Raw genomic sequence first — 21696 nt, 5'->3', positions numbered from 1 at the left:
CACCTGATAAAATACCACTCAGACGTCAAGCCAAGATACGAGCCAAAACAGAGTGATTCGGTGATTGACATGTTAGCCTTTAACTTTTACAAGCAACGGGTAAGTTTCTATGGGAACAAACACATGGTGGGTTTCTGTTCTTACCAGGTGATCCTTCGCCAGTCGCCGGTGCTGTTGCAGGCTGCGTTTCCTCCGGGTTTTAGGGATTTCCCGCGGGTAGAAATGAAATAGTCCCTCGCCAAAAGGAAGCTGCAATTAAACACACCTGTATTATTAGAGCTGAGAGAGAGAGTTTGGCCTCTTAAAAAGTGTGGAATATGATTATGGAAACTCAACAGATGCATGTTTTCCCCAAGTATGACTGATAATGTGTTTAAAGGTCAAAATCCAGAGTGTCTGGCTATATGTAAATATATAATTCTTCTGTGAATACATGAACTTAAGGAAACTCTTTAATGTACTAAAACACTCCTCGGCATAAAAATGTGAAATGTGCCTAAAAAATATGCTGAAATTATTTGTGCATGAAGCATTTACAGTATGCAAATCTTAAAGTGTAATATAAAAGTAAAGCTTTTAGATTAAGATTAAAGTATTTATGGTGTCAAAATTTGCCACTAATACTCCCCAGAAATGATCGTTTTGATGTGCATTATATTACTGACACTGTTTGAATATTAGACAAGAACTTCATTGGCTCTACAAAATCTAGTCTGACACCAACTAAATGAATACAATGTATTATAATTATTTTTTTAACTCCAAGATTAAGATGGCAGATATTGTACTACACTATATTCATTACAGTAAACTTGAAATATTGAAGTAGAAATATAGTCTAATATATGCAATTTGAGTGCAGAATATACTGAAATGTCACTCGGCCACAAATCATCGAGCTACATCCTTCTGAATGATTGAAACCATCACATATAAACTATATTTTGGCAGCTGTATTGTATTTTGCATTTGAACTCTTGCTGTAGATTAAACTATAATTCTGTAGTTTCTATGGTTCTAATGGTTCTAACATACACTGTCTGGTGCTAATTGGACACGTCATCAGTGATGATCCCGAGGTCATCAGGTGTTTCGGGTCTGTAATCAACAGACACCCTCGCCCGGGCGACCCTGCCGGGGGTGATCAGTCCCCGGCCTGTGTCATGTGGGATGCTACTCCACGGATAACCCCTCCGGATCCACAGCCAACGTGAGGCTTTTTCGGCAGCCTCTGAGATGTTCTTTATGGCTCGTCTGCACAGTTGATCTTTAACTCCAAGGAGTTTGAGTGTTCGGAGCAACGACTGTCCAGCAAAGCCTCGGCAACCGACCTCCACTGGCTCACTGCGTGCTTTCCAGCTGCCGCTCCGGCACTCCTCCACCAGCTCCGCATACTCCGCAGCTCTCTTGCGCTCATTTGCCGCCTCCAATCTGTCTTTCCAGGGAACAGTAAGCTCCACTATGACCACCTGCTTGGTCGACTCCGATGTTATCACCATGTCTGGGCGAAGTGAAGTGGCCGTGATGTAACTCGGGAACTTGAGCTGCCTTCCCAGGTCCACTTGAAGGTGCCAGTCTCTTGCATTGGCGAGGAGCCCACCTGGGGAGCGTGGCTGCTGTTGTGCCTTCTCCCCAGCTCTAACAAAGGAGATGGTATGCTTGGAGGGATGCTGTCTCTTACTGCTCTGAATCGCTGCGGTGATGGTATCTGCCAAAGCCTTGAGGACCTGATCATGGCGCCAGCAATACCGCCCATCTCCCAAAGCCTTTGGACAACAGCTGAGGATATGCTCCAGTGTGCCACTCCTTTGGCACAGTTGGCATGCTGGTGAGTCTACTAAGCCCCAGCGGTGTAGGTTGGATGGACTGGGTAGAAGGTCGTACACTGAACTGATGAGGAACTTGATGCGCAGTGGTTCAGAGCTCCACAATTCTGCCCAGGTGATCTTGCTCTGCTCAGCGTTCTCCCACCCGGTCCAGGCGCCTTGCTGTTGCATACCGACCATCTTGGTCAAGCGATCTTCCTCCACCTCTGCCCGCACCTCATTCTGCACCAGCTGACGCTTCTCCCTCCCTCTTGCTTTGTCATAGCGAGGCTTAGAAAAACTGCCCAGGCCTGCATGTCCCACCGCCACGTTGCCAACCAAGACACCTTGCCTCAGCCGTGCCTCCGCTCTGTCCACCGCTTTCTGTGCCTGCCACTTCCTTCCCGTCTTAACGCAGATTCCAGCTGATGAGACTTTGGCATCAGAGGAATCTCGGTACATCAAGACCTCCCGGGCACGTGTAACCTTGAACTCCTCGGACAAGCCGCTGATGGGAAGCTGCAGCTTGGTGGAATGCCCATAGAGGGCGATGTTACTTAGGGACCGTGGGAGCCCTAACCACCTCCTGAGGAACTGACTGATGGTTCTCTCCAGTGCTTCTACCTTTGTCACGGGTACCTCGTATACGAGAAGGGACCAAAGAAGCCTCGGCAGGATTCCGTGCTGATACATCCAGGTTTTATACTTTCCTGGAAGCCCTGACTTGTCGACTGCAGTGAGCCAGTTCGTCACGTCGTTCATGGTTTGTTGGAGAGCGGCTGTGTCCTTCAGGAAGCTGTCAAAGATCTTCCCCAAGCTCTTGACTGATCTTTCTGTTACTGATGGAATTTGTGACCCCTCCAGGGTAAAGCGGAACCGGTCGGCCACTTTGCCTTTCTTTAAGACCAGGGACCTGGATTTGACTGGCTTAAAACTCATCCTTGCCCATAGGATGAGACGTTGGAGCCCCTGAAGAAGCCATCTGCACCCCGGAACTGAAGTTGCTGTCACGGTTAAGTCATCCATAAAGGCTCTTATGGGTGGCTGCCGAGTACCAGATCTAGACATGGGGCCTCTACATTCCACCTCTGCTGATTTGACAATCATGTTCATGGCTAGAGCAAAGAGTGGTACCGAGATTGTACAGGCGGTAATGATACCCTTCTCTAGCCGTTGCCAGGCAGATGTTACCGTTCCTGATGAAACTCTCAATCTGAAACTGTTGTAGTAGTCCAGAATGATGTTGCGGATTGTCTCTGGCACATGATGTCTTGTCAGTGCTTCTTTGACCAGCTTGTGAGGAATGGACCTGTAGGCGTTGGTAAGATCCAGCCAGAGTACGGCAAGGTCTCCTCTGGTGTCATTTGCCTCCCGGATCAACTGGCTAACCACTCATGTGTGTTCTAAGCATCCAGGTACTCCTGGGTCTCCCCCCTTCTGAGGTGTCTATGTACCCGTTTTTCAAGAGGAACTCCATTAGCCATTGGGACACAATCTTAAAGAAGATTTTCCCTTCGACACAGAGCAGCGAGATTGTACGAAACTACTCGATGGTACTTGCATTCTGTTCCTTGGGTATCCAGATCCCCTCGGCTGATCTCCATTTGGGAGCCACTTTCCCTCTCTGCCAAAACACCTTCAGGATTTTCCAGAGTCACACAAGTAGCTTTGGGCACTGTTTATAGACCCTATAAGGTACTCCACTGGGACCAGGAGCAGAACTTGATCTTGCTGCCATTACTGCGTCCTTCACCTCTTTCAAGGTGGGCCTGGAGATGTTGAACTGAGCCACTGGTTCTGGAGGTTCGATGAGCTTCTCACAGGGGCCGAGGTCTTGTTCCCATTCAGAGTCAATAAAAGTGATACTGAGGTGGTGGTTCATCTCCTCCACAGAGCACGTGAGGTTGCCACTTTTCTTCTGCCCCAGGAGTCTCTTAGTGAAGCCAAAGGGATTGGAGATGAATGCCCTACGCTTACGGGCTCGCTCCAATAATGAAATATTAGCTCTTTTTTTATTTACCTTTTGGTGCAATTAATTTCATTTATTTTTATTTATTCCCAATCGTTCCTCTAATTCAATGTCATTTCACCAACAGGCTGTCATTGTAAATTAGAATCCTGTTCTATCTGAAAGAAGAATCCCTGAATAAAAGGCACTGACAGTGAATTCTGATTGAGGAAGTGAAGTCAAATAATGTGAGTGAATGTGACTCTCCTCCAGCAAAGTTAACAGAGCTCAGTGTTAATTAAGGTGCGACTTTCTTGAGCAAAGAAAGCAGGGAATTATATCATTCACGGGGAGCGTATGCTGGCTCAGACAGAGCGAGTGTGAATTAGGAGGACAAAATCCCTCTCAAAAACAAACAAACAAAAAACAGGTCAAAAACAATAAGCCATACACATGATAACGGGTCAGGTGTTATTCCTAAGCTCAGCCACACGTGAAGCTCTGTTCCACTCCAATGAGAGCTGCAGCAGACATGCTTTGACATTTGACAAGGCTGATTTGTCAGGCTAATCAAGTCCTCTGTTCGGTGATAAACGGCCCTTCATGAGATGGAATAAATAAACACTGCGATGTCAGATGAAAGACATGTTTACTATTTACACTCATTTTCTTACTGCTCATAATATGCAACCGAAAATAATAATATTAGCATAAACCATGCTATTTTCTGCAGTTCTGAAGGGTTAATGTTTTGTTTTTATATTTCAATTGGACTCCAAACAAGAAACAGTTTACTTTTAAAAATCAATCATGCTGTTTTCATAATTACCAGAATATCTGTAGATCTCCAATCTCCTAGTTCCACACTAGTCAAATGATCTTACAACAATGGGATTTTTAGAGGTTTTTTTAATGAAATCATAATTTGGAACCAATCCTATGGATTCTTATGAGATCAAAATGTGATTCTTATGAGAGCAAAAATTCCCACTGGATAAACTGACACTCCTGTTTTCACATTTATTATTATAATAAGAAGGATTTCATTTTGAAGTGTTCTTATTAGGATTTGGCAGTTCCAGCAGGAATCCTGTACACTCTACTTTAAGATTTCTGTAGGAAAGCCTAATCCATATGACCATTAAACAACAATAAATTAGGCAAGGCTTGTAATTGATGTACTGTAAAATAATTCACCAGCCTTTCAACTTCTGCTGAAAGAATGTAGCACTTCATTCCAGTTGTTTGTTTGTGTTGTCCACAAGAGAACACCTTGTACTCAGATTTTCATGATTGATAGCTATATGTGATTGCATAATTATAAATGTCTAAAAACAAACATGCATGCATCAAAGCGGCAATTTGGAAGGCGTTCTGGTGCGCATACTGCTACTTACCTTCCTTGCGCTCCCGAAGCCGTGCTCCAAGGCAAGTTGATGAGCATCTTCGTTCGTCCCCTCGTGCAGCTGGACCAGAAAATGATCACTAAAGATGAGCTCCTCGTCCGCTGCAGCTATGAGCACCAGAGCATTGAGCAGGATGAGAGCCAGCGCTGTCCCATCTCGACAGAATCCCAGCATCGTGCTGTTTTCGCCGTGCTGTTAGTGAGTGAACGCTGTCAAACGCAGAGGAACGCTGGAGCTCTTCAGCAGGGCTCGTCAGGGCGCATCTCCTCAGTCATCGGTGGATGAGGCGAGGGCAGTCGGACCGTGTTTGTGTGTGGGACCCAATCTGCATGTTCTGCCTCCCTTTAATCTATAATTCATCGGCATAAACGTGTGGCTCTTTTGCATGTGACGTTCCACGGAAAGATGCCCAATAAGCTGAAGCGGGTGTGGCTGATCGCCTCTCTCCCTCCCTCGGTAGTGTGCATGAAGTAGTGCACTTCAGCACCCTGGATAATTCCTCCATCCGCTCCGGCTATAGTTTACCTGGCTCGGATTCGCAGGGAATCCAGACCAGTTCAGATGCGCTCGTTAATTTCGACTCGTTCCTCAGTTTGTTAACAAGGCTTTAAAATAAATGCTGCTCGTAATTTTGTTGAAGCGCTTATTAGCTAATTTCACAGTACAAAAGTATGTTTAAATCGCCCATTTATGGGTGTGATTCCAGACTGATGAAACTGAACCATCTGAAACCATACGCAAGGTTTGAAAAGCATTAGGCTTACATCCAACTAAAATGTTTCAGAAACAAATCCATGAACAGTGTATAACTTTGAGCTAACATTTTAGAAGAACGTTTGTTCTTAGCTTTGAGAACGTTATGAGCACTTTCCCTGTTAGCAGAGACCCAGCATCTGTTTCCCATGTATTAAACTAAAGGGGACGTTTGTAAGCTGCAAAAAGAAAAATAATTATAATAAAATAAAATAATAATAATATAATTTTAAAGGGGTCATGAACTGCATTGTTATAATAATAATAATAATTATTATTATTATTATTATTCTTTTATACAATGTTCTCTGAGGTCCACACTGCTGTGATGCGTGAATCAGTGGGCGGGGCTAAAGTGGCAGCGCTGTAGAAGTGGGCGTTGATCTTCTTCAGCAGAGGCAGTCTTTCGTCACACTATGCTTGGTTTCAATAAAAGCTGTTTTTGAACTCACCAGAAAGTTTTGAGTTCTGAAACTTACAGGATGTTTGTATAGTACATTCACCTGTTATTTGTCAAAAGATCAATGAATGACTCCTTTAAAGTACTCTGAAGCCATGTGATTTCCTTAATCATGCCCCCCACTTAAGCTTTCAAATCAATTAGCCTTTGTAGCCTAGATTGATTATGTTGCGGCAAGGACATCAATTGTCACTGGATCTCATGTGTACCCTGATAATGTGTTATATTTGATCTGAGGGTAACAGACATGCCACCTCTCCCAGAAATTCCACACTGTAAAAAATTACCGTGGATTTAATGGTAAAAGACTGTAAAAATGCTACAGTAAAACCTGTTAAATGTTTAACGGTAAGTTCCCCTACTATATAGTGAAAAACTGTATTGGACATTACATGTAATTTTACGGTAGTATACTGTCTTTGGAAGTGAAAAAGAACATATAATTTACAGTGAATAACCGTAAATTGACATTCCCATAATTCCCTGCATTACATTTCAAATTTGATGTTTGTTGCAATAACTGTTTCTTCTTATTTTTATTTTTATTATCCGTTCTGTACAATAGGGTTGTATGTTACACCTAATGTTGTTAAATTAATGTTTATTGCATTATTTCAGTTTCATGCGTGTTACCATGATGGTGTTGAGTGTTTGTGTGAATGACACTGTGCACCATCTAGATATGCTAATATTTAAAACCTGCTTGTGATAGGCTTTGGTTCATCATGTGACTCTCATCACCACCTGCTTTTGGTGGTTAGCAGTGTATTACAAAGGTACAAAACAGACTTCAGTACTTTAATAGGTTGGTTAAAACCGTAAAACCTGAAATGTTGCTACCGTATTTTTTATGGTAAAATTCTGGCAACCACAGCTGCCATTTTTTTACCGTAAATTGTACAGAATTTTTTTTTTAGTCTCCCACATATCCTGGAAATTAGGCGTGTGAGAGAGTTTCTCCTGTTTCCACCTGGTTTTAAGATGTGTTTTTGGTGATCTGATCACAAATGGTCAGTCAAGACATGTTACTGTTTTTACCTGGGATTATTATGAGTTTCAAATGTGTCTCCTATGATCACTTGCGTTCAGAGTTCCTATTATTTTATCACACTACACTGCATGGGGTTGTTTGTGCTTCTATTTCATCTCCTGGAAATAATTTCTGCAGAGTGGGATATTTTTAAAATAATGTGTAGTCTTACTTTTATTGCACTGCAAGGTGGATTATTGTGTAACCACTACATATCCTAACAAACTGAGGGACTAGTATAGATTCAGTCAGGAAATTCAACTACTAATTCAATATTAGACAGTTAAAAATGCATTTGTTACTGTAATATTCTAAAATAAAAAAATAAAAAAAAATGGAAAAAGGGGCTCTTTCAAAAATGGCATATTTTGTTAAATAACTGTCTGTTAAAATCAGTGTATTGTCTTCATAAATGTATTTTGGGCTGGAGAGTGAGTTATTAGCCTACATTTTGATAAAAGATTTCCAAGAAGTCTGTGTTTTCTTTGGACTAATGTGCACAGATGAATTATGAATATAACTAGCAACGTGTTGTAAGATTTTGAGTTCATGTTGACATTAAAAATGTAATGCCGGTAGCCTATATGCTGGTTTGGCTTCTTTGTAACATGCAAATAAAAACAGTCCTTCATTCAGAGTAAATGAAGGCAATGAGGGACCGAACATCCATCATCCTCGCTGACCGACTCCACTGTCATTTATTCAGCGCCGAAGGCTTCTTTTCACAGATCGCCCATAACTAACACCAATTAGAAATCAAACACGAGGTCAGGGAGGGATGCGTGTACAAACAGATGTTGTTTACTGAGCTGTCGTCTGTTGTTCATCTGAACACTACTGTATGCATAAGAGAGTGCTACAGGCCGGACTAAACCTCGGCGTCGGACTGTGCTGTCAGAGATGACTCGTCTTCTGTGGGCTGCATGTGACTTCAATAGTCATTCTTTATTGGGGTTTCTATTCAAAGTGACCTTTTGTGTCTGTGGCTCTGAATGAGCTCTCGTGTGATGGTGATGTGAAAAACAGTGTGTGTCCGGACGACTGTCAAGCAGCTTAGAAATTAATGAAGGTCTTTGACGAGGTAGTGATGACATGTCATTTCACTGTCTTCAGAGAAAAAAAAAATGCTGTTGTTTTAGCCAGTGCTTTATTTGTTTTCTCCATTTTAATTATTTGTCGAAACAAACTATTTGAGCACATATTTGGGTGTTTTTTTGTTTTTTTGCAATGTCAATTATTTATTTATTTTTATTTATCTATTTTTTTTTTTTCTATTTGTTCATTTATTTATTTTGGGAAATTATCCTAAAACTATGAAAGACAGCAATGTATGAAAATCAACAATGCTTAACAGAAATATTCATTTAGCCTATATATTTGCATTATGTATGCACTGGTCATGAATTAGCATTTTTCTCATTTAAAATGTAAAAACAATTCTGGGCAATTAGTAACAAAATTGGGCCATTTTCTGACCAATTACTGAGTTTGATGGAGTGACTCACAGAACCCCTTACTAAAGGCCACTCTCTTGGGGATCCATGAAATTGCTAATCAGGAACCCAACAGAAAATAAATAAGACATTTTCAAGCTTGCACATTAGGAAGAGGGAAAGCTTTGCCTCTTACTATTGATTTAATTTGTTATGTGTTTGGAGTTTCATGGCCTCAGATTAATTGAAATGCTACATGGAATACTAAAAAGGTGCTTAGAAATGGTGCAAAAAACACATATAAAAACACACTTTTCCTTATTCAAATACACAAACTTTACCAAAAAAATGTAAGATGCTCAGACAAGGGTGCTCAATCAGAGCTAGTCTTTCAAAGATGAAGAGTTTTTGCTTTCAATATCAACTAATATCTACTCATGTTTATGACACGAAGATTGAAAACCGTTTTCATTCAGTGCAATCTTTTTAGTGACTTTATAGATCATATGTGATGTGCATGAATGTGAAAGTGGTCTCATACCTGCCTGTTCATGTGTTGTTCAGTGCATGAAGAGGCTTTCTGTTCATGATCTCATCTCACTCACATTCTCACTGCATATGCAGCTCCAGGTCATTACCGCTGCTCCAGATATGATGTTGGTGAATCATGCATGTGTCCTCACATTATAATAACAGTAGGAACAACTGCAACTGTAAATCACTGTGGAAGGTGGAGCTGTAATCTTGATGAGGGTGTTTGAATGCACAAATACTCACACACCAGCAATTTACAGCGGAGAATCATCTGTGCTGTTTGAGCTCTTCTCTCTTTGTTTACGGAGAGTGACAAAATAGGGTTATTTGCAGGAATTCTGTTTAATAATCCATCAGCATGAGAACTCAAAAAAACTATACATATTTAGTTAATTGTAATAATAAAATAATTAATAATTAATGAATACTATTTCAGTAAAGGAATAGTTCACCCCCCAAAAAAAATAAAAATAAATAAATAAATAGTAGAAAATGTGCTCACTGTCACAATCCACTCATGGAGAAGGGAAACGAGGAGGCTAGGAACTTCTTCCAAACTTAAACTTTTACTAAACAAACTCAGGAATCGCTGGAGACATGGAAGACCATGGAATGACGATTTCTGACGATAAGACCGGACCCAGAGGCAGGGAAACACAGGGCTTATAAAGAGGAGACTAAACTAGATAACTGACAACACAAGGCTGGGGACTAATAAACTAATTAAGTTAAGACAGGAACAGGAAGAACACCAAATATGGTCACGAGAGGAGGGGAAACAACACAGGACTGACACTCACCCTCAGGCCATCTGAGACATCGATGAATTTGTTTCTTCATCAGGTTTGTAGAAATGTGTCTCTGCATCAGTGTCTCAGCAGTGGATGCTCTGCAGTGAATGGGTGCCGTCAGAATGAGAGTCCAAACAGCTGATAAAAACATCACAATAATCCACACCACTCCAGTCCATCAGTTAACATCTGGAGAAGACAAATGTTGTGTGTTTGAAACAAACTGATCCATTGTTAAGATTTTGTCTAGTCAACAGGTAATATTATTGAGAATCTTTGTAATTGTTTATTTTTATTTTCAGGGAAGGTACTCAGTATTCAGACTCCCCAGTATTCAGAATTATTGCCTATCATTATGGTCTTCTTAACCTTTGATGTATATTTTATTATCATTATTTATTTAAGAAGTATTTAAAGTTTGTGTTTAAATAAACAATTTCAATTTTAAGGCAGTGCAACAATGGGGTTTTTTGTCTTTAATTTGCAATTCTCAACTTTTTCCTGATAACAGTGGAAATAAAAAAGGTGTGATTTTTGCTCAGATAACAGTACATTTTGTTCTACTTGTATATGCGTGCACTCGCGATGTCAACAACATTGTGCTTCTGTAAAATAAAGAAAAAAAACAGGTTGTGCTTTCTCTGTCTCTGTAAACTGGAGTGCAGCACAAAACTCAAGCACAGCAAAACTTGCCCCAAAGCCATAAGAAATATATCTACAGAAAGCTTGAAATGTTTACTTTAAAATGGACCAATTCAAATGGAAAACAGAAACTCTCTGATTATGTAATCCACATAAGGAACATTTCTCTCTAAAGGCATTTAACTGTACTGCAAATAAACAAATAAAATATCTCCTTGCTATTTTTACCAACACATAGTCATTACTTTTGCCGGTGTTTGCCGGGCTGTGCAGTGACGCAGGAATCAGTCATGATCACAAGAAACGCCCGCAGTCTGACAGATCTGGAAGTGAAGTGGAAGAGCACTGACCTTTCACTCTATCAGACTCCTTCACCTGGTCACTCTGACCTTCTGAACATAACAACACATTGATCTGATGCTTTCACTGAGCAGCCATCGCCCTACAGAGCCTAGTATCTTCATTCTTACAAATCTTTCCTCAGCCAAGGAATGCCTGAGAAGATGGCCGATGTCAGATGTACAGCAACATCACCAAACAGCATCTAAATAAAAACTTGTGAAAGCATAATCACTGTATGTTGCCTGGGAAACGAGCAGGACTTTAATGTCTGGAAAGACTGAAGCTGCGGTTCCACAGCTGCTCTTCTTTCTTTGACTCTGAATGGTAGATGAAGTGAGAGGTGAGGGTTCAGACTGATCTCTGTGTACACAATCACAGCCATCACATCCACACTGATTGCAGGTTTGTGTGCAGGTTCACTGCTGAGAAGAGACTTCCTTTGGGTTCAATGTCTCTCTTTCTAGTTCAACTTTTGCATTTTTGGGTCATTTTTGACCTGTCAGAATGTGAGCTCATTAAACAGTCTTGTTATATCTGATAAAAAAATTAATAAAAAAAAAACTTTATGATGAACGTTAATGAATGATTGTGCAAAAATGACAAAGTTTTGGATATTACTGTGTTATTACTATTTTATTAATTAAAATGTAAGACATTATTTGAAATTTCACATTTTTTACATGAACTACAGCAAAACCCCTGTGATGCAAGATTTTTATTTTTTTCTTCAAATATTCATGAGAATATCTTTTTGAAAGTTACAGGAACATATGAGAATTAGCAAATTCAGCAAGATTTTACTCTTTGAACTTCTATCTCATGACTACTTGAAAAAAAGTCACATTTATGAAACCTGCATATTCTTTTTCTAACAAAACAGCAAAATATTACTCTGGAATGTTTTCAAATGAAACATATTGATTTTATATATTAAACTCAGAAGCGTTCATGGTAACAATGATGATGACTGTTTTCATGTGGCAGTAAAAATAGGGTAGAGAGTAAAATTCTCCACTTGTCTGTTTGTACTTTTTTTGCATATTCATGTTTACCATCAAAATTCAGTGATACAAGTATTTGTGAGATATGGGAAATACAGTACAAAAATATTTTTGAGAAAAATATATTTTAGTTATAATGTACAATTTTCTCTTTCTTTCTTTCTTTCTTTCTTTCTTTCTTTCTTTCTTTCTTTCTTTCTTTCTTTCTTTCTTTCCTTTCGTACAATGCACAAAAATCTTAGTTGAAACAAATTAAACAAATGATGCATATTTGGTCTTAATCCATTTCTTGTTCTAGTACTAAAAATGTTTTTCTATGTAGCTCTTCCAGGTCAAACCTGACCTGAATGTAATGGGAGGGTTACAAGTGGAGCTAAAGAAGATGCAAACTCATATCACATGCCAGAATCATTCATTGTTCTTGAAAATCTAAATAGCCAGCTCAGTATAATCATGCACTTATTCTGTGATCATCCACCTCACGGTTAACATTGTCCAGCGGCACAGCTGTCAGTCAGTTTCACCTCCAGAAGACCGCAGGACCCTTCAGACTGCAGAAGACACCTGTTCTGAGTTTGACTGATGATTTTTCATGTGACACAACACTGGCTGAGGTAGATTAAATTAAATCCATCCGTCTCGCTTCCCTCTCTCAGGAAACTAAATTGTCCTGTCAGCGTGACAGAGCTATTTATATTTGTGCGCACCAGGTCAGGAAAAGAATGACAGATGAGTCTCTCGCATTGCTAACTCAGTGATTTGCTGTGTGTTTAGGGCCGCTGAGATACGCTTCCATCTCAATCTGTGTTGTTTGTGTGTGAGGACACTCACACGTCTCTAAAATATATCACGACTGCCTGGACTGATATAACAGCATTTAAAGATCAGCTTTATGTAAGTTATTCCTGTTCGAGGCAATTTTCTCACAGTTCTTAGGACATATTTCTTTATTTTCTTATGAATTTAAAAGCCATTTTGACATGGTTCAAATGCTTTCACAATAAATAAATAAATAAATATCACAAAACTGTTATTTTATGTACTTAATAAAAAATACCCTGCTATTGTACTTTAGTGTACTAAACTGGTACGCTTAAAGTCTGCTAAACTGTAACAACTAATTTTGTATTTAATGCACTTTTATTGTGTGGAAGTACATTTGACTGTGATAAAGTGGAACTATTGCAAGTATACTTCAATATCTTGCATTTAAAGACTGATATTATTCAAAGATCATAAAATCCTCATCAATCGTGACATTAAAACACATTTTAGGCTTAATGTTAAGAAATGTGCACAAGTAGTGCTCCAAGTAAAGTTGAATTACAAGTTTTTTATATCGTAGGTCTCGAGCGATATGTCAGTAAACATGGTCGTACTGTAGATTTGAACCAGCCTATAATTAGTATGAAATAAAAGTATTTTAAATATATTCATTTTTTCTAGGGGCTATAGAATATAGTTGTATACAAGAAAGAAAGAAAGAAAGAAAGAAAGAAAGAAAGAAAGAACGAAAGAAGGGAAGAAAGGGAAAATTCCAAGAAAACAGTCCCCACTTGTTTTTCTTGGCATGCTCTGTGTGTGAATTTAGGATAATTGATGAAAAGGAAACCGGAATGGTGAGTAATGAATAATCAGACTAATTCCCAGCATGCACTTGTTTTCTTTAGCACTTGAATGAATGAACCGCTGATGGACAGAGAGGGACGTGTGTGATTCAGAGTCAGCTGGAGTTTCACAGGAAACTATTCTTATTTAAGGAAAAAAAGTTATGCTAATCAAAGAACATTGTTTTGAAAATTGAGACAATCAGAATAAAGCTTTTTAAAAACAAACAAGATTATAACAATTGTAGATGGGGCTTGGGGATGGATGCTACAAACACAACGTTGCCTTTGGCCCATTTAATTGTTTCAGTAATTCCTTCATAGGTTTTGAGTTTGAAAAAAAAACGATGCATGCAAAAGATGCATCTGTAGATTTCTTTTCAGTTTCAATTAAAAAAGTGTATTCTCAGACACTGCATCAGTTGATGACAATGAACACCTCTAGTAATCCCTCTTGCTCTGTGTGTGGCTGTAAAATACAGCTGATGAATCTGAATCTGGAGTCTTTCACATGCTTTATGTTGTGCTCTCGTTCAGCTCAGGCTTCGGTGCTGCAGCACGGCTGGATCGACTCAAAGGCGAAGCGTCCTTCCGGCTCCATCTGTATTGTACACGGATGAAAGAATAAGACACATTAGGGCTGCTCTTTGAAAATGACTCCTTTAAAAGTAGGTGATACGTGAGCACAGAGACAGGTTCACTCCGTCAAGATCAAGCTGACGTCTGAAATTATGCTCCAGGAAAATAATCTCATGCAGCGACCAGATAAAAACAGGACAAAACAAAACTGTAATATCCTGTTAGGTGCATGATAAGATGCTTGCCAAAATAACAGCACCTTAATATAAAAGCACCCAAGGCGGCACCCACATGCTGCAGAACCATTTCAGTAAATCCTGTTCAATCATGTTTACAGTAATGCAGTCACAAAGGAAGTCTATGGGGCAAGGCATTTCAGAAATACTGCTTAAAAATATGTTAATCGACTGAAAAAAAAATAAGTTTCTTTTGTAAGTTTATAAGTTGTGAATAAAACAAAAATTATTGGGGTAGGTATTACATGAAAATACTATTTCAGTATTTCTGCTTCTAAATTTCACATGTAATTCAATGTGTTATTTGCTGGTTCTTTGTAATTATTTGTGAAAGTCCAACACCAGAAATTTATTTTTCAGTGTTGGATCTGTATTGGAAATATTCTTATTAAAAATATAGATTTTTTTTTCATACATGTTAGGACTGAGCGATATGGCCTAAAAATCACATCTCTGTATTTTTTGGCTGAATTGCGATATACAGTATCTTTGTATTTTGGACAATTTTTCTATTTGGATGAAAACAAAAAACACACATATATATATATATATATATATTGTTATTTTTATTGTATTTATTAGAAAATGTTATTTTACATCCTGCCCAATGTTGTGTAATGAAACAATGTTTATATTATAGTGAATGTAACCATGTAGGTTATGCTATACAGTATATTATGTGCAGAAAGGGTTAAAAATCATATTACATTCTAACATTGTAACATTTTAATCTGAAAATAAAAATAATGCTTTTAAAGCAGAAGTTAAATTCACTAAACTAAAAATAAAATATTAAAACCTTAATATAAAGCACGTCTCATGTTTATGACAAATTGGATGACGTGCTTTCCCCGCAGCAGCTCACTCTGTGTCCTTTGCTATTTTTCAGATGCGTTCATATCAAACTACTGTATATCGATATAAACAGTATCGCCTCCTTCCATACCATTATAAAAAATATATCAATATATCTTACAAACTCGATATACCGCCCAGCCCTATAGACTTCCATTGTAAGTATTCCATTGCAATACTATAAAAATGATTTTTGTTTGTTTTGTTTTCGTTATTCATCACAAACATCACTTATATTACACACAGAATTCATGGCACATTTACTTATATAGCACCTTACAATGCAGATTGTTTCAAAGCAGCTTCACAGTAGCTAATAAACAGGAAAATAGTTTAAATTAATGTATTCACTTTTTTTCAGTTATGAAACAAATTTCAGCTGTGAAGCAGCGCCAAAAAGGCAATAGAGCCTTTATTTAACTCAGTTTAATGGTTTAATGGTCAGTTTAACATGGTCAAAAATTCACAGTTTATCAATTGTGAAAACTTAAATCAGAAGACAACAGTGTCATTATTCAGCTCAATTCAGTTCATTGTTAATTCAGTTCAGTTCAACAGGGTCAATGTTACAAGGTTCATCAATTACAAAACATGCTTCCTGATTTGATCATTTGCCTGTGTTACTGAAAATAAGACGGTGAACGAATGCTCAGGTTAATGAGAGAAATCAACTACAAAGTCAGACATCTGACCTGCGGTTTGGGTCAGAGCCAATGATGATCATCTTCACTGCAGCGCTACAAACCACCAGAGCCGTGTGTGTGCGTGCTTGTGATGGGCTGATGTTCTTTTCCAGCTCTAAATTGCATTAGCAGAAACGGTAATGGTACCTCACTGTTCTCTGTCTGCTCGCGTACTCACGCTATCACAGAGGCAACACCTGACCAGCACAAGAACACACTCCATTAGAAAAGCAAACAGGGTCTTTACAGACAACCCAAGGCGCAAAGCTTAAGTAGGTTTCCACATTTCCCCGGCGCAGTACACAGACTCTTATGTTTGTTCAGCCGCCACTGATAAGCCTGTTTGTGAAACAATGAAGCCAGAAATGGGAAGCATGTTATTGCAAATGTTATAACACCATAATGCATATTTGCCACACCGATCATGTGAACATCTTTGTACAGATTTCCAAAGATGCTCTGGATGATTGTCAATTCATGCTGGATAACATGGTCATCAGGTTTTATGCAAACCTGTGGAGTTCATGCCGGCTCGACATTAAAGCAGAGGGAGGAGAGAGGTCAGGCCTGCAGCTCTGTGAAAAAGCAACAGTGACACTGAGGCTTTCTGACAGCACAAGCTCTTAGCAGAGAGGTGTGAGGCGGTAAAACGAGCCCTGTCAGATTGAAACATCTCCACATGTCCCTGTTCGACCCCAGCCACGCTCATGACAGCATACATGCACTACACTGCAGAGTTTAGCAAATGTAGAAGGTCATTCAGATATGCAGATGCATGCTTTCCATAATGTGTATATTCTATATGAAAGAAATTGTGAGAGTTGCATGGTCTTCCTGTGCTTGTGCCAGTCTTTTCTTATATGTGGGCTTTTAGTTTGTTGTTTGTACTCTTCAGCTGCTGTTATTTGATGCTTTTGTGTCCAGTATAGCTCGTTGTTTCCTTTTATATTCATAGCCCTTGGTTTCTTCAGTACTTTGTCTGTTCTTGTTTCTTTCATGTGTTTCTACATTTAAATGGATTGACTCATGTTTGCTTTCCACTTGTCTCTAGTATTCCTCATGTTTTGGTTTTGTTTGTAGTTTTAGCCCTTATGTTATGCTTTTTTATTCTTTCAGCTTTTTCACTCTTTCAGCTTTAGTTAGTGTGTAATGTTGCTGTTTGAGCATAAAACAAAGATCTGCAAGGTCACAAAGCTCCAATAGATACTCTATTTATTAGAAAGCACTTTTCAAGAACTACAACAAATGGCTCGTTCGGACTACAGCACACTTCTTACGGATATTGTGAAGTCACAATGTCACATGAAAAAAGGGAACGAGGCCTAATTGACCTGCACTACAGACCTCAAACTGTAAATAATAATAAAAAAAACATACCGCTAAAACTTCCTGTAAAATCTGTGTTTGAAAAAGTTCAGCACAATCCTCTTATTCATGATTCAGGGATCAAACTGGTATGGCTAAATTGTCACATCATTAATATTTACAGCTAAGCAGATGAAACTGGTGGTTATTGTAATGGTTGAGAGTGACATTTTTGGAACAAGCTCTAAACTGGAAAGAGAGGTGCTGCAATGATGTAAAATATGCAAACAGTTAATGCGTTTTTGGAACAGTCAAGCATGAAAACCCATTCTAGTACACACCAAAAACCAAATCAGGACTTTGTAAAAGGGCATGATAGGTCCCCTTTAATAAACTGCTGCTTCACTCTAGCAAAACATTGCAAGAGTATTTCCAGTGTGATGAATGAACAGAAAGCAAGTAATTAGCAATCTTGATGAGTCTTTCCTGACTCATTAGCCCCTTTCACACATTAAACCTGGAAAATTACTATAAAATTACCAAATTTACTTTTCTGGTAAACGCAGTATAGGTGAACTGGAGTGGCCTGAGGTTCACAGATTATGCTGGAGCTGTTACGAGGTGACAGGGACGAGATAAATCCGGATCCATATGTAAGACTATTATTCAGAGATGTGGTCAAAACACCAGCAAACAGGTATGGCATGGGCAAAACACAAGAGCAGTCTAGTGAACAGATGGGGTTGATCGGCGGCAAACGTGATCCAGGGAGAAAAACAAAGAGAGATAATCCGGGTGCACGAGCAATAGTCCATGCGAGGAGCAAACACAGTCCGAACGGCTAGACAAAAGGGTTAATTCAAGATACACAGGCAAGAATCAGGTAACAGGCGATACAAGACAAGACTATACTAGACTAGACTAGACTATGAACTGAGACTGGGAAAACTAGACTGGCTCCGTAATGTAGCTATCGCTAGGAGAGTGATATACACAAACAATACTCGGCCGTGAGAAGGAGAAAGTCCATGGTTTATGTAGAGTGTGTGATTGGCTGCAGCCATGTTCATAATCAGAGTGAAATGGATTGTGGGAACTGAAGTCCAGGATAAGTGTAACAGTCTGTGTAGTGTGAGAGTCAATATGATGGAAGGGCGACCTCTGGTGACAATCGGACAGAAAGCCACGGACTGGATTCGTGACAGGAACGAGGTAGTCTTCCAGGAGACGGATGTCTTGCTGGATGGAAAGTAGCCGGTTCTCTGCTGTTAGACTTCTGTCAGGGTTGCTCACAAGAAGGGGAGGTGAGGTGCACTGTTAGACATTTCTGTAATTTCTACAGTTATTTACTGTATATCACCCAGTATAATACTGCATATTCCCTTTACAGTAAATAACTGTAATACCCATTGCATCATGGGAATTTTCTGTGACATCAAAGCCCATATACAGATACTTACTGTATTTTAAAAAATTGCTGTATACAACTGTATTTGCTGTAACGGTCTCTTTGGTGCCATTCTATTGAGGTTGTTAGATCCGGTTGTCCTTCATGTCAGAAACAGCGTGAGCACTTGGAGTACTTGAGTGAGAGCTCGCTGTTGCAGCGCGCGTTGCCGAGGCGACGCGTGCATTACGTCATTCTCGTTCATATTATGAATCCTTTTCATATCAGACCGTGTTTACTCGTCTGATTGTTTTTCTGCAATTTAATTTAATTTTGAGGAATTAAATTATATATTTAATCTAACTTGGAGAAGTTAGATGTATATATATATATATATATATATATATATATATATATATATGTATATATATATATATATATATATATATATATATATGTATATATATATATATATATATATATATATATATATATATATATATATATATGTATTTATATACATATATGTGTGTATAGGAGCCTCTTGGGACATTTCTCGAGTGAAAGCATTATGTTTTACCTCTCTTCCTCTGAGGAGGTTGAGGTGGTCAGCAGGGGCTGCTGAACGCATGGCTCAGGACTTCTGAAAATACAGGCCCTCAGGATATCAGTCTGCCAACCATGCCAGCGTTCCAGGGTGCAGCAGTCTCCAGCGAGCGCTTTTCTCAGTTACTTCCGCCTGGAAATGTAGCGGAAGTGAGAGGCACGCCGTCCCTTCAGGGGTCTTTAGAACAGCTAGAGCGGCCGTCCCCTGCCGGTCTTCGGCTTCAGGGCACCGAGCTAGCAGCTCTAAGCACACCAGAGGCCAGTCTCGAGAGACTGGTTTCCTTAATAGGCACCTGGCGTCGTAGGAGCCCCTGCCAAGCGTGTCTCATTGGGTCCTGCCTGAGCAGGCTCTGGCTCTATCAGTCTAGTCTCCTATGAGATAATGCTGGTCTGAGGACCGTCATTCTCAATAAGAGGCTTCAGTCGAGGCAGTCCTGATGCCTTTGGCTCAGGACTTCAGAGGGCAACCTCTACTGGGGTAGAGCGGCATACACCGCATCACACGGTGCCCGTCTCTCCTCAGTGCCCTCAGGGGATCGGTCTGCTAACCCTGCCAGTGTTCCAGGGTGCAGCAGTCTCCAGCGAGCGCTGCTCTCAGTCTCTTCCGCCCGGAAACGTAGCGGAGCTGAGAGGCTCACCACCTCTTCAGAGGTCTCTAGGGCAGCTAGCTTTGCCAGTACGCCGCTTCAGGGAACCGATTTAGCCACTCTTATCACACCAGAGATCAGTCTCGAGAGACTGATTCCCTTAGTAGACTACTTGGCAGGAGGGAAACTACTGCCAAATGTGTCTCAGTGTGCCCTGCACACGATAGAAGAAGGCTATCATATTCCACCGCGTTTCAGCAGGCTCATTCCTACTTGGTCGGCCCCGAGCAGGCTCTGGTAATGGAACAAGAAGTGAACACCCTTCTGAGGAAGGGAGTCCCTCCTCGCTAAGAGAGTCCGGGGTCTACAGCCGGTACTTCATAGTTCCAAGGTAGGATGGAGAATTGTGTCTTTTTAAAATTGTGATCTTTTTAGATCTGCGTCAGTGGAACCGCTCAGTCATGCAGATGGCAGCTCGACATTGAGATGTCATTCTCACCCACAAGAAAGAGCTGGGGTTAAAACTAAACGCTAAGAAAAGTGTGCTTTCTCCTTTACAGAGAACCACTTATTTAGGTGTGCTGTGGGATTAGACCGCGATGTAGGCACGTCTGTCCCCTGCTCATATCGAGTTGATCCTCACGGAAGTCAAGAGAGTGAAAGAAGGCCAGTCACTCTGTCAAGCAGTTTCAGAGACTGCTGGGTCTGATGGCAGCTGTGTCCAACGTGATACCTTTTGGCCTGCTGTACATGAGACCCCCACAGTGGTGGCTAAAGACCAAGGGGTTCTCAACGAGGGGAAACCCGCTCCACACTATCAAGGTCGCGAGGCGATGTATACGTGCCTTAGACATATGGAGGAAACCTTGGTTCTTGTCTCAGGGCCCGGTGCTGGGAGCTTGTTGTCACCGTGTAACACTAGCGACGGATGCGTCCCTCACAGGTTGGGGAGCGGTCATGAATGGCCACCCTGCCCGTGGTCTGTGGAGCGGCTGCCATAATTGGCTGGAGATGCTAGCAAGCTGGCGCACCAGATCCTTGTGTGGTCCCAGGACAAACTCCTCTTGCTGAGAGCAGTTCACATTCCTGCACATCTCAATATGGGAGCAGACATCCTGTCGAGACAGGGGCCGAGGCCCATCAGGAGGGATCTCCTCTCACAGGCGGGGGGCACTATTGTCCACCCTCGCCCGGAGCTGTGGAAGCTGTGGGTGTGGCCTCTGATGGGGCACAGCTCATAGCTTCCGGTCTCTCAACTGAGGTTGTTGAGACCATGCTCCAATCCAGAGCTCCCTCAACGAGGAAACTGTACGCCCTGAATTGATGACTCTTCACTTCATGGTGTGGAGACCACCAGCTTGAACCAGTCAGAACCAGTTGGTACAGTTCTGTAGTTGCTGCAGGCCTGTTTCTCCGCAGAGTTAACCCACTCCACCATTAAAGTTTACGTGGTGGCCATTGCGGCCTACTACGACCCTCTCCGTTTTCAGTCAGTGGGTAGACACCCCCTAGTTACACGTTTCCTCCACTGCATGAGGAACTTGTATGTTCGGAAGTGAATGTGTTGCTTCATGGTGCGCAAGTTGCCAGCTCGACCCAGTCAACTGCCCTATTGGTACAGTTCTGGAGTTCTTGCAGGCCTGTTCCTCCGCAGGGTTAATCCACTCCACCCTGAAGGTCTACGCGGCGGCTTTACCGGCCTACCG

At 40.7% G+C, this 21696-nt stretch overlaps 1 protein-coding gene across 1 annotated transcript in view; it reads right to left on the bottom strand.

The window, feature by feature from the left end:
- The window catches only part of LOC306883940 (neuroendocrine convertase 2-like), a 67800-nt gene extending 62288 nt beyond the window's left edge, over nucleotides 1-5512 (bottom strand). The window contains exons 1-2 of the mRNA XM_079439479.1: nucleotides 5151-5512; nucleotides 145-249 (exon numbers count right to left, since the gene is read on the bottom strand). Coding sequence (XP_079295605.1) covers nucleotides 145-249; nucleotides 5151-5333 — 288 coding nt within the window. The 5' untranslated portion in view covers nucleotides 5334-5512. The remainder of the gene's footprint in view (nucleotides 1-144; nucleotides 250-5150) is intronic.
- Between the last annotated feature and the right edge of the window lie 16184 nt (nucleotides 5513-21696).

The sequence above is a fragment of the Barbus barbus genome, assembly GCF_936440315.1.
Source record: "Barbus barbus genome assembly, chromosome: 18".
Lineage (NCBI taxonomy): Eukaryota > Metazoa > Chordata > Actinopteri > Cypriniformes > Cyprinidae > Barbus > Barbus barbus.
Note: the sequence above shows the minus strand (reverse complement) of the source record. Positions and strands in the feature narration are given on the sequence as shown.